This window comes from Takifugu flavidus, chromosome 2 (assembly GCF_003711565.1).
Source record: "Takifugu flavidus isolate HTHZ2018 chromosome 2, ASM371156v2, whole genome shotgun sequence".
NCBI classification, from domain to species: Eukaryota; Metazoa; Chordata; class Actinopteri; order Tetraodontiformes; family Tetraodontidae; genus Takifugu; species Takifugu flavidus.
The window spans coordinates 16,242,111-16,256,371 of record NC_079521.1 but is presented as its reverse complement, the minus strand read 5'-3'; the positions used below and the strand labels follow the sequence as shown (position 1 = coordinate 16,256,371).

General features: G+C 43.8%; 1 protein-coding gene across 1 annotated transcript; it reads right to left on the bottom strand.

Annotated features, from left to right (window-relative positions):
• Nucleotides 1-4: 4 nt before the first annotated feature.
• On the bottom strand, nt 5-13,544 carry ext2 (exostosin glycosyltransferase 2). Its single transcript, XM_057024886.1, has 15 exons — nt 13,415-13,544; nt 12,642-12,982; nt 12,323-12,546; nt 11,959-12,048; nt 11,540-11,656; nt 11,181-11,376; nt 10,948-11,087; nt 10,770-10,863; nt 7,028-7,159; nt 4,129-4,318; nt 2,636-2,802; nt 2,051-2,194; nt 1,784-1,912; nt 1,121-1,203; nt 5-990 (listed from the first exon to the last, which is right to left on the bottom strand). Exons 2-15 carry the CDS (start codon nt 12,954-12,956, stop codon nt 852-854), a joined length of 2,160 nt encoding a protein of 719 aa, XP_056880866.1. The 5' UTR covers nt 12,957-12,982; nt 13,415-13,544; the 3' UTR covers nt 5-851.
• Between the last annotated feature and the right edge of the window lie 717 nt (nt 13,545-14,261).

Genomic DNA, 14,261 nt, shown 5'->3' with positions numbered 1-14,261 from the left:
AAAATTGCTTTGTGTTTTTTTTAAGTGCGGTCCTTTACTCGTGTTGGCTGTTACAAAGTCATATATACACACGTTTGTCAAGGATTCAGTCCAAAAAAAAAAATCTAAAACAATTTCATTGACCTCACAGAAATAAAAGTTAAATAAAAACATGACTACAATGATGATAAAAAGCGTGCTGCCTAAAGACGGGAGCTGGGAGACCTCGTGATGAACCCACAGCTAATAAAAATAATAACAATAAAGTTGCATCGTATCGACAGTTTATATACATCAGGAGCCTGAAAGGCAGAGTTCAAAACGAACAATATACAGAATTCAAATGCAAGAAGTAACTCCTCTGTTTAAACGTGTAAATGATACAAGAATGGCACTGGCTCATCCGGCTCAGCCACTTTTAATACTCCAACATTCCAGCGGCTCTACACTGATGCCTAAAATCAGTCGCTACGGTAGCAACCTGAGTAAATCAGACCGTATTAGCCACCGTGCTGTTCATTAAATACTAGATAAAGACTTGCCATCAGCTCATTGAGCATATCCTGCAGAACACACACGCGTGTTGCTTCTTGCGTTGGTACAGAAGAGCCAAACGTTCGGTGTCGGATATTTGAAACTAGTCATAAATTAGGATATTCGCACAGCACAGCTGCAACATGGAAATATATACACTGTATACGCTGAGCCGTGTGGCAACAGATCTCATAACAGCATGTCAGAAAATGATTCCGTGGAAGTCCCGTTCACTAACCTGGATGCTAAATTCACCGAAAATCTGCTGAAAATGCAAACGACCACTGTGGAAATGTTGCAGCTGATGAGACGGCGTGGAAGCGTCTGGTCCCGGCGGGTCAGAGGCTGCCGATGTTGGGGAAGCTCTTCAGCTTCTCTGGGAAATCGTCTTTGTAGAGCACCGGGTCTGCGCGGTGCTCCACCACCTTCAGGGGCATCGTGCCAAACACCGATGCAAACTTGTTGATGCACTCAGATCTGGGAAGGAAAGAGAAAAACCCCCTTAAAGATCTTGAGCCTCTCTATTAGATGGACGCATCTCCCATTTATCCGCATCTGATGATATATAAATCAAAGAATTTAACACAGTAAGGCGAGTGTGTGACACCTTTCCACCATGTGTGTCTGATCCAGGGACAGGCCATCGATGGCAGTACACTCGGGGCACTTGAACTTCTTCCTGGGGGTCACCTAAAAGAAACAGAACCAACAGGACGCATCACACACAGTTAAGCCTCAGACGGGCTCTAACACGCCGTCTGATAAAGTGACGTCCAACGAGAGCTGTTCCCAGCGTGCAGCGTGTCCGACTTCTCCTCTGGGGAGTCGGACGTGCGGTTTTCCTCTGTCCAACCTCCATCACATCTACAACACCCCCGACAGCAGCGCTCGGAAGCGTGTGGATGTAGGTGTGTGTGCGGGAGAGCGAGAGAGACGGAGACGGAGGGCTGGAGAGGGTGAGTGTTCACTGAAGGAACCTGTGTGGGGGGGCGAGGGTGCAGGCAGGAGGAAGTGTGCGGATTGTGATGTGATGGCAGGGTGTGCATGAGCCCCAGAGTTTAGGAAAACATACGCAGGGAGGGAGTGCCAGTGAGTGACACCCAGATAAGGGAGGTTAAGGCTGGCCTTCAGTTCAGGCCCCCCCGCTCCCTCACATGACAAGGAGGGAGGGGAGATGAAGTCGGAGGGTGAGATCTGATCAAACCCAGAAGATCTGGCCCCCTCGTCCAGAGTTTACCCCCCCCCAGAGCAGCCACATCTCTTAATGTACCTTTATGGGGGCTTTGCCTGTGATGTTTGCGACCAGGAAGTTCATGGCGATGTCCTCGCAGTTCATGTGAGCGTCCACCCAGTTCTTAATGTCTCCGGGCATCTTGTACGTGTACAGATAATTGAAGTACTAGAACAGAAACGGGGGATTACCGGGTGTCAAACACTGACGTGTTAACCTGTGTTATAATAATTGTATAAACTGAAACAGAAGCTAAAATCTTTCTCAACGTGACCACGAAGTCAGATTTCCTGGAACTTTAGCCACCTTGTGGTAAAAGGCTGCTCCAGTTAGAACCATGGAGACCTCATTGGTCCACTCGGACTCATATTTCCACTTCCCCATTTCGTGGTCCCAGAGGTGCAGCCGGCCCGGGTAACCCACCAGCCTGTCTGGGAACTCTCTCCACACCTGCGGTAGGACAGAACAGAGTCAGGAACCAAACACTAAAAGATAAAACAACAACAGAAATAACAGTTATGATGGGATTTAAAACGCGACACAACTTTCTCCCAAACCGGTGTGATCCAAGCGGAGAGGGATCTTTTCTAAACTGTCACCTGACCGGCTCCTCAATCCTGCCTGCAATTCCATGTAATTATCCTTAATCTGAGCATCATTTTATTAAATGGCTTCTAAATGGACTCGGGTGAGTGGACCCGTCAGGATTGTAGGCATGGAAAACATCAGCTCTGGAGCCGTCGTCGCTCCTCACACATCAAAAACGACGAGCGGCCGGTCGAATCCTCCGCCACTGTAATCTCCCTCAACGACTTTAAACACTGGGATTAACTGGAAATGGTTCCCTGCAGCACCTGCCAGCAGTCAAACAGTAAAGACTACTTTTCTCACCTCGTAGCCAAACTGCAGCTCGTCGGAGGTCAGCATGATGATGTCATCGTCGATGGCCAGGACGGCCTCTGTTTCGATCTCATCGTACGGGAAGAAGCGGTTACTCAGCTTGTTCTCTTTAGTCCGCACGACTTTGAGAGGAACGCCGATCTTCGGCCAAACGGACTCTGCCAAAGAAGCAACAGCGGCTAGTTATCAAAGAAAATCAAAAATATACATCACGTTTTCAGCAAGCTGTAGCGGTGGTGCAGGACTATGGTCGATCATTTTAGACGGACGGAGGTTTGAAGTCTGTCGCTGCAGAGGAAAACAGTGTTTTCTGGATCCCGGTTCGCTCGCTGCCTCGCGTTGCTGTGCAAACCTCAAGTATGTGTGAATCTAACCAGACCTCGCAGCCGCTCTCAGGGGTGCGTTTCACAGTTTCTTGGGCTGCGTCCATGGCACGGATTGTGGCACAGAAAGATCACACAGTGTGTATCCCCTCATTAATGGGGTAACTGGGGTCTGGCAGTCCATACGAAGGGTTACATATCCCACTAACCACATCTGAGGTCTCCTGTCAGAAGCTATTGTCAGGAAAGCTGCCATGTTATAAACCCATATTCATCATTTTACTGCTGCTGGAAGCATGGAAAGAAACCAGCGTTGGAAAACACATCTCACCCAAATCGAAATAAATTAATAAACTGAAGTAAAAATCCTTTGTTGGCCAAGATTTTGGCTCTACCTTTAGCTTAGAATTTGCCTCCAGTGTGCAAGATCTTCTGAAAAGTTTATTTAGGGACAAAATCAGTTTTTAACGCTCCAAACCAAATAACGTTAGATTTTTAAAAGAGAGACTTCTTCCTTGGGCAGCATTAATACAGGAAGAAAGAAAACAGGGGTCTGAACACTGGGGCGATACTGGACTGAGCTCCTGTGAGTGTTGACCCAGCAGTGGCCCCTCGTTAATTCTAATGGGCCACAAAGCTCCAGCCAGGCGCCGCCGACACCTCTCACTGAAAGGTAAGTCGTCTTGACAAGGAGCACTTCAAAAGGTCTTTTCAAAACTTTATCACATTAAACATCAGCGACTTGCACCCTGCTAATGAAATTAGCAGGATGTTCGACCGGCGGAAGCGCCGAGTCCACATTTGTGCACCACAGATGCAAAAGTAGAGGCAACTAAATAAAAAGAACTCAGTTATGTGTCAGTTTTCTGTACAAAAAAGGTGTGAAACCATGTGTGTGACAAAGAATGTACAATAGGTGACTTTGTTCATGCCCAGTACAGACTAGAGTGTTATGGAGCCCAGTGGGGAACTGAGGAGGAAGAACAAGCTTTTTTCTTTTAGCTTGGTACAGGGTGTGTGTGTGTGTGTGTGTGTGTGTGTGTGAGACACTATACCTTACTCTACACCTACACATCAACGGATACGACTCTGTGACCCTACTGGTTATGCAAAACCGGTAAAGTAGAGCCTTCCTTTGGGCTGAGAATGGGTTGTACTCACCCTCAGGAGGACTCTTATTCTGATTGTTCCACACCACCAGGAGCTTTGCCAAGCTGGGAACCTTTGAGATTTCTGTGATGACCCGGAAAAGACTCTCCACCCGATCGTAGGTCAGCACCACGGCCGTGAACCCTGGAGCTCGTGGTGGGATGAGTGGCAGGAACAAAGGGCTGTTCACGCTGGACCACTTCTGCAACCGACAGGAAAGAGGAAAATCACTTTTCACATTCTGCTCCTGTAAACGGACCTGAGCAGTATCAACCCATCATTGCAAGGGTCCTGTAGTGGATAGGTTATTGGCAGCCATTTAATGATTACATTTAATCGTTTTATTAAACAGCAAGGCTCCCAAAAAGACAAGTTTCTGAGCGGGACAGAGAACAGAAGTGAATGTTCCCCTTTAGAACGTCAAATAGGCCTGATAGTCCGAGCAGTAGTCGACAGGTTGGCTACTGTTTGGCACGGCCTGCTTTGGGGTTTAAGGGGAAATAGCTAAAAACAGCTGATTTTACTGACGGGCAGCAAAGACTGGATGACTATAATCAATGCGGACCGTTTCTGTCGCTGCTCCCTTTTAAAAATGCCAATAAAACCAGTGAGCCACACTTACAACTTAGATCAAGTAACATAGTTAACTCAAGAAGCCACATGGGAAATTTATGGTTTTGCTCTCAATGCTATTTTTTAAAAAGTTACACATATAGTTCAGTTAAAGAAGCAGCATATATATTTTATAAACATTGTTATCTGCTTTAAAAAAAAACCAAATCTGGGCCTCCAAGAATGCTTAAAATGTGCCGCCGTGGTTGCACAAAGACAACATGTTTAACGCGGTTATTCTGTGGGCTTCTTGAAGTATATGAACAAAGTTTCTCCTCTGATCCCAGTTGGCCACACAGTGATCGTGTGGCTCCTCCTATAGCATCAACACAAATGTGTCAACAGAGACGCCGCCACGGCGTCCGAGACAACATCAGTCAGCCCTCCAACTGTAAAGTGTTGCTTTATTGGCAAGTGGAAACTTCCTTGTGGCCATTCTCAGAGTGTCAAACACGCAAAGGGGGAAATAATGAAACTAACGCATATATGCAACCAAAACGCTGTAAAGAAAGAAAAAAAAAAAGGTTGATGGCTGTTAAATCATTTGACAGATGAAGAGAAAAGCCACGCCTCCATATGAAGAGAGCAGACCTGAAGAGTTGAATACTTTGTGTTTACTCTAAAAGACTCTTGAGTAGTTTATCTTTATTGAATTTGAAAATGAGATAAACACAGCTGAGTATTGAAAATGCCCCAAACAGTCGTGTTCATCTTGATAAATGCTCCCAATGGAAGAGTGTTCAACGTTAACAGAACATGAAAGTAAACACGACTTAATTCTCTTTGGCAAACGCGTCCCAGGGGACAGAAAAGGACACGATTGTGTACGAGCACCGACAAGAATGCAGAGGCTGCTGCGCCCATGTCCCGGCTCCCACTCAAACCGCTCACATTATTGCCAAAATATCAGCTGTGGATATTCTCATGCTGTATGTATGTAGCTGTATAAGACCACAGATCTGGAGGAGCTCCCTTTGAGTCTTTAGGAGAATACACACACTCACAGCCCGACTCCTCCGGCCTTTATAGAAGGAAGACGTTCACAGTCACAGCAGCCAATTTCCAAACCGACCACAATCATCCTGCTAATGTAACCAGCACGACGACAACAACAACAATAATAATCTGTGCAACATCATCATATTCAATGTAAATCGAACGTTTCTGTCTTAAATGTAAAAGAAAAATAAACATGATGCAATTAATTGTGGAATAGAAAAATCCTACGCTTATGCCAAATACCTACGGCTCCAAAACAAAAAGCAGCTTGTCTGTTCCTCAGAACCCCCCCGCCCCCCCCATACGGCACCAGCAGTCCTGGAAAATGTGTTTTCAATTACCAGCCTCAGGACTAGAGCAGGCGAGGGTGGAGGTGGGGTGGGGGATGATGTCTGCCTGATTTATTTAGTGCATTGTGCAAGTTTTTCTCACATCCATTCACTTAAGCGTCAAGAAAACACCTCTCCCATCTCAGGTGGGTACAGCCAAAGGTCTGCAATCTGACACAAGAAATAGTTTGGAGAGTCTGACAACATTTGGACAGAACGAGACGGGAGTACTTGCTGATTAGCAAGCTACACGTTTGAAAGTATCAGGCAAACGTAGCCAAGAGTAAGCAGCTGCTTTAAGTATTAATTCTGACTGACTGTGCAGCTGATTACATCACTTCCTCTTATTTCCATTCATCCTGATGTTTTGGCTTAAATACCTACTCTGGAGCCCCAACCACGGGGATGCTAAACACATAGGCCATACGTTAGCAAACTCTCCATAAATGCAAGGACTTAAACATGGAGGAACTTACTTGTCACCAAAAAGGAGGCCTCTGAGTGCAGATATACTGACACAAACAGGTGTGTGACCTGTACCAGCCTCTCAAGAACATGCTGCAGGGAGAGACGGGCATGTTCTTCAAGGCTTTAAGGTGAAGGAACCACTCGATTCTTCAAATGCACTTCTGAAGCCATTTTTACAGGGTAAAAGGCTGAAATTTCTCATGAACCAACGACTGTGGGAATAATAGTTAAGTGTATGTGTTTCCTGACAATTTTGGTGATATTAATGGATATTTATGCAGAGAGGAAAGCACCACATAAGAGAAAAGCAGTTATTTCAATCTTCACCAGTCTTAAGTCTGAATAAACAATAAAAACCTTCCAATATGTGGAGAAGAGTGAAACAAAGCAAGAGATTAGCTCCATTCTTAGTGCCTCAGAACACACATGGCATGGATTATGAGGCAAAATATATACTTACAATATATGAGAAGGATAAAGAAAAAGTGGATGTGGGTACCTACCACCACAGGCGGATTGTTCCACTGTTCGTAGGTGCGTGCAGCATATGGATAGATCCGGTCGTTGATGATCTGGAGCGTTGTCAGTCCGATGGCCTTCATGGAGCTAAAGTAGGCCTCCCAAAACCAGCGTGCCTGAGGATGAAATGCAGATTCAAGAAACACAAACATCATTTCTCTGCGATAGCGACATGCCAATACTCAGAGGAATGCCTCAGACCACCGGCTACTGCTGCTCTCTTCCCATTAAAGACATTATAGAGGGACATAAGTGAATATAATGACAGTTCAGAAGCACGAGAAGCTTGTAAGTGTTAATGAAGCTTTCAACAGCACAGCCTCCACCCCGGAGGCCCCGTTTCACTAACACAACTGCACCCCAACACATTCTAAGTGACCCACTGTTCCTAGGTAATGAGGTACTTTTATTTTTCAGTCCCACTATCCTACCCTGTTACAATGCCCCAGTTTTTTTTTGGCAAAAACACTGCCGATCTAAAGCAAACACAGCCCTTAGTGGCACATGGCCATATGCCCGTCGCCTGGGTTACCCACGTCTTATGGGATGATGCTTTGGAAAAGAACAAGAGCAACAAAAGCACTTATTTTTCTAGAGGAGAAGCCAAAAAGACTTTCTAAACTTCAGGGGGAATCCCAAAGGCTCATAAATCAGCTGGTGATGAAAGCTGCTTTTCTGATGGGGAGGAGGCAGAAAGCAAACTTTGCTGCCCAGAGGGCCCGTCCCACCACCCTCCAACCTCTCTCAGCGCCTGCAGGAATTTTTATGAGCAGGGACGATACTGCAGTGAAAGGGAGGAAGTCTGATGTGGTAACAATGAAGTGTTACTCTTCTGTTGGTTATTATTCTTTGCCGTGCTTGGTTCAGTGTGACAACACAAGCAAAGCGATGGACCGAATCCACAAGCTAACTAGCTTCTGCTAACAAGCTAACAAAAACACAACAACAGAGAGACACAGAGACAGGCAGCAAAATATCTGACAAAACAAACTGCTGAAATTTTCATCACACTTGTTCAAATACAAACAACATCTAATCTTTGGTGTGTCACTAAAACCGGCTGTTAAAATAAAGGCCAAAGCGGTGATCAGGACACTATGTTGCCAAGTGCTTGACAGATGTTTCAACCTTTAGAACAGAAGTGACAGCATTTCATTGGGTTTTGAGCCAGCATGCTGTCTGGATCACCTCAAAGATGGTCACAGAGTAGTCTAGGTTGTGAGTTTAGGGTGTCTGACCTGTTGTAAGGTCTGTAATGCTCTGGACCAGGTTTTCATTTGGCCTCCCTCTCGGCTCTGACCAGTCTCCCTGTCATGACCTCAGATCACACATCAATGTAATGCCACATCAAAAATGTTCAAACATCTGTAACCTTGCTTTGATCGGGTTCTCAGTATAAGATCTTTTGACCTCATGGCTTGGTTTTCACTCCATTATAGATTCTAATATGAGAAGCCCTTTAATAAACTGGTGTATGTCCACTCAATTGAATTCACTACAGGTGGACTCCAACCCAGGAAGCCGAATAAAAAGGAATGGCATAGAAAAGTGTCTGAATACTCCACTACATTTAAAAAGATGCTTAAACCATATATTCACGTTTCATTCAAGGATATTGAATGTCGATTGATGGTGGTAGATGTCATTAGTTTGGTTTCAGCACAAGGCCAGAGCCTAACAAATGTGGGAAATAGTGAAAAACCTGGACTGTATAAATGTGTTGGTATCAGATTCCACCTGAAAACAAGACGATGTTTTTAGCAAATACATGGTGATATGTCCAGCCAATAATAGAGCGTACTTGTTCGTGCTAATTTAATAAAAGATCTTAAGTGTCCCCTGTGTGTTATATTTGGAGGTTATGACCCAAAAAGTCTCATGGAAGTCGGTACACAAACACAGGCTCAGTTGTTTCACTCATAAGATCCTGCAGCTGTTTAATTTGAGGCCTTTTAATACATGACCTGGATGGTGTAAATGTCATGTCAAATTAGAAAATTAGTTCTGCTAACTGGAGCAAGTCTACCGACTACTGGAGTCAAAGATCAGCAGCCATTAAAATGTGACCTGACTTCTAGATTATGTTGACTAAATGCAAAAATATGACAGCATAATATTATATACAGTTATATTTTTTGCAACATTAAAACAAATGTCCAGCCCACAAATAAATAACACTACATTCGAGGACCAGCAACAGCTGGTTCTTGCTTGTGCAGTTTGTCTCACTATAATAAGTAGAATAATCTGTCCCGACAGACCTTTCATTACATCAATTATATTTATTTCATGATAATTCCTTTGAGATCTATTAACATTTCCTAAGTCTGCTGCACAGAAGCACGTGAAAAAGTGGCGTGAGGAGCCCCCTGCTGGTCAAACCAGGACATTGTTCTTTCTTTTCCAGGGATTCCAAACAAAAAAAAAAGAGGATTTATTTTGAATTGACAAGAAATGACATATCTCATAAAAACTTTCTTGAGGGGAAGAAAGGGCCTATATGCTGTCTCTCAACACACTGTTGGACTGTTATATGAAACAAGCCTGAGCTAATAAACATCCAGGCTATAACAACTCCTCACAAATATTAACTCTTACTATATACACGCCACAAGCTCTTCTTAACTTTAACATCAGTAAATATTGACATGTTCTGCACATTTATGTTACGTGTCTCCTGTTTACCAGTAATGTGTTATGACTTACGGTAATTTCTTTCTCTTTCAAGAGCATACTAAATTTGCCAAAAACATAAACTTGGATTAGAAATTATCTAAATTTGCCCTTCTAGCCCAAAAAAATGAAGCTTTTGGCAAACTTTCATCACGATTCTTAAACATTCTCCGCTATATTTTACCCATACTGATGCACATTGTGTGACGCTCGTTTCGGCCTGTGAAAAAAAAACAGGGATCGTATTTCACTAAATTACTTCTGAGGAGAAAAATAAGGCAAAGATCAACATGTACACAATGCACTTACCACCGAGTGCCGTCGGAGCAGAATCCAGTAAATAAAACCCAGGCTACCAAGGAAACTTTGAGCTTAACAGCAGAGGAAAACTAACCCAACAACACAGCCTCACAAGCAAGCGGTTCTCCAGGTTGTACGTAATCCAACTCCAGGCTGTGTTGATGCAAGGGAATAAGGAGCAGCTGTACCCGTGCACTTCTCTCCCAACTACTTTTACTTTTGTTTATTGTGGCTCGGGTTAGATAAAACAGAGTGAGCGAGCTATCTTCCGTGCTTTTGACTCAAGCTAAAATCAACATAGCTGGGTTATCTTAAAGCTTTTACAAATCTAGATGGAGCACCTAGGGAAATTGAAACTTACCAAACCCGAGTCCGCTCTCAACAGAAACAGATTTGGCTTTCCAAGGGTTCAGAGTTCAGCTGGTAAAACGCGACTCAGCTGTGAGGGGCGCGTGTTTTCACAAGGCCGTACATGTCAGTTTATATGCTCTGCCATTATTACAGTTTGACAGTAGAAGATGGGATTTTTATCAAAACAACAACCTACTGTATATATGACTGCCAATGACACTAAGGTATTAAAAAGGGTGAAGGTAGAAAAACTGTACACTGTTGGTTATTAGAAACACCAGCCAATACATATTTTACATTCTAAATTACACTTTGGTGTCCTGAAATAAACCGCACCACCCTGGTGACGTGTGCAACTAAAGTATTCGGACCAATAAAAGGCCTATTACTTTCACTCATTACCTGTCTCTGCATCTCTTCAACCTGCCTGTGAGGTATACTCTTCAGGATGCCGTACATCTCTGACAATTTCTCCTCTGGAATGAACACAGATGCCCTGTGCAGAGGAACAATCCAATTATTTCAGTGTACATAGCGGAAAACAAACCTCATGTGCTTTCCAAGTGTCACTCAGGTGGACCTTTTCCAGTCAAGGACTTCAGAAAATGGGAGAATGTAGGAGTCGGCGAGGATCACAGGAACACATCCTGCCTGCAGCACATCGCTGAGGGCAGCCTGGCCAAGACGGGCCCCCCGCAAAACAACACAGAACGAGGAATCCTGTGGCGACACATTAAAGAAGACTGTTAACAAAACATGTACTTATACCACCATTCAAATTTGGGAAGCATTTTACAATGCTTTGCATCACACCTGCAGAACCTGGGGGTAGTCGTAAACCTGACCCTTGTAGCAGCGCTTCCGTGCAGAGGCAGCCCCCTGGGAGAGGTTGCTGCACTTGTCCAAGAGGAGCAGCGCTTCTCCGTTCTCTTCTTTTAAGCGCTCCAGTTCAGCGCGGTATTCTCGATGAATGGCGGTTTGAGAGGAGAGAATGAAGTAGCGGCGTGGCCTGAGGATACAAGATGGAAGACGTGTTGTCATTACATTAGCTTGACAGAGACTATAAACTGCACATGACCCAAAATCATTTAATTTAAGAATCAAGTTTATACGTCACACATAACTGCTGATGTGTTACTCAGATTATGAGTATTAAAAGGTAATGAACGCACCCAGGCTGCCTCTCAGGCAGCTCAACATCTGCGGAGAGGGGACTGTACACCGGGATGGAGACATCGTAGCCTTGTCTGTAGGTCCAGGTGGAGAATCCACCCCCAGCAAGCAGGGCCCTGAAACATTGGCAAAATCTTTTGTCACACAGTAGCTTTTAAAAGAAATGACCTCAAAAACCACACACATGAATTCATCGTTTCTCCTGAGGGCTCCTCGGAATGCATCAGATGGTGAAGTTTGGGTTCAATACTTGATCAATGAACACATCTGTGCTTGAATCATACCTACCGGTACTTTGGGAACTTATGTGTGAAGATTTCAATCATCTACCAGGCAGGTTCCCCTCTTTTCTTGCATTAACACTTACAGATAGATGCATACGTTAATCTTGAAGCAACTCAAGTTCTCACAAACATACCTGTCTCTGGGTACATCCAAAGCAGTGTTGTAGTCTGGAGGACCTCCAGGTAACATATTAAAAAGTAGGTGGTTCATCCCTCTGTCCCATCTAACAAAACATGAAATGTAATTTTGTGAATATATAGTGAATGAAATATCCCTTTGTTTACCTATGAATTTTACAGCTATGTGGTTGTTTTGCTGTCACAGTATTTCCAGACAAAAATATTGGCTGGTGTATTATTTGAAATGTAGCATATAATCATGTTACCTACTGTGCAATATACTGTACATGAACATACAGCTGCAATGGGACATCATCAGTGTCAAAAACACACACACAAAAATAAATACAATCAATCCATAACTGGGTAAAGGTTTACCTGGGTAGCATTGCCAGAGCCTGGGCCGTTTCTCTGATCCTCAGAGAGTTCTGATTCAGCACATCAATAGATGGCACAAAAAGACAAGCCCTGGTGACATCGTCCGTGTAAAAGTCACTGTCAGAAATGGCACCGAGCAGGTCATTGTATTCACGAGACAGTCCGGTACTACTAATGGGAACCCCCAGTTCATCAACAAACTTCTGCAGAGGATAAATGTAGACCTGCAAATGCAACAAGACAGTCAACAGCACTGCAAAATGACCCAACGTTTCAAGCTTGATGCTCCCAGATCAGGTAATGGTTATGCAGCTGTTACCTTGATTCTGTTTTTCGGATTGTAGCCACACTTGTACACATCAAAACAGGTGTGCATGCGACAGCTGAGGTCCCCCCTCTCCGGTATGGGACTGGAGACCGGCAGGCGGACCAGGGGGGCGTCGTGAACGCTGCGCTTGTCAAGAGTCCAGTCGGCTGCAGACTCAATGGAGTGCGGCCAGAACTGAAACATCCCTGTGGCAATAAGTCCCAGCAGCACCACAGAGAAAAGGGTGATGTAGTATATTCGGTGCTTGGTTTTCATCCGCGGGATGAGCGCAGGGCCCCGGGAGCTGTATTTCCCAGCAGCGTACATGTCGGCCGCCTCCTGCTTCTTCCAGACTGTGAAGTTAAGACTTTGGATCAGTGAATGTTGGGCGCGAATGATGCCTAAACCACCCAAATTAAACATCTTCTCGTGTTTACACGCCATGTCCAGATGTGTAAGTGTAGTTATTAAGAGTGTTTACAATGTCATTACTAAAAGAGTGTAGTCTGATTAAATTTATATCTGTAACATAAAAACGCTTACAGCAGTAAAAGTGAAAGCCAAACAAGATGAACCAATTCAGACACACCACCAGTTGATGAATTTGTACCAAAATAAATCTTTAGCTTTTCTGAAACCAACATTAGAAGTCTGTTTACTTAGCTAAACAAGCTATCCAAATATCCATGGAGAGTTAGCTTACAATCGGCAGCTGGTTTTATGCGTTATTAAACGATGGAATTAAAATATGATGCAACACAATAAGGTAAACATATTTTACCCACCACGATGTGAAACAGAATGATGTTTGACAGCCGCAAATTAATTCATGGCATCCGTTTTCTTTTTTAAAAAAAAGCTCCGAATATCTAAGTGCCAGCTTTAAGCTAACGCTACCGCCTCAAAAAATCTTCTTCTGTGGTTGTTCCAGCAACCACGCACAATGGAACACTACCGCCACCTACCGGGCAGGACTGGAGGCGCTATGCTGCTATGTTTTCCTCGTTAAAATATCACTATTCCAGTTTTCTACAGTAGATTTCTACAGTAAAATTCTCATGAATGATGCTTGACAGCCACAAATTAAATCAATCATGATTACACAAAAGATATTATGCATTTCTTTCAGTGTGCATACACTTTAATCTTTAAGTATAATATGATTAACCCTAAAGTTTTAATGGAGAAGAGTATGTAAATAAAGTCGTTCACAGCTGTAGTAATATGTAGGGAATATTTTCTGAGTGAAATGTGGCAATAGAAGTAGCAGTTTTCCTCTGAAACCAGCAGTCAGACCAGAACGGCAGCAGCAGTGGATACTTTCATCAGCAGTTTCCAAGCCTTTGGGGTCCAAAGTGTCCAAAATGTACATTGCAATTCAAAGTTAACACGAATCCATTACAAAGTACAAGCAAGAAGTTGATAATGAACACCTACATATGAAAATAAATTATTAAACTTATAGTGTGATAAAATACCAGACGTGTGGAAATGTGGCTGTTTTATGTAATCGATGACCACTTCAGATCTCTTAAATGTCCTACGATACCTCTATGCGGTCCAACATTCTTCCAATCTGGGTCAGACCCACTGCACTCATCCTATACAACGCCTACATTTGGCTGCAAAAAA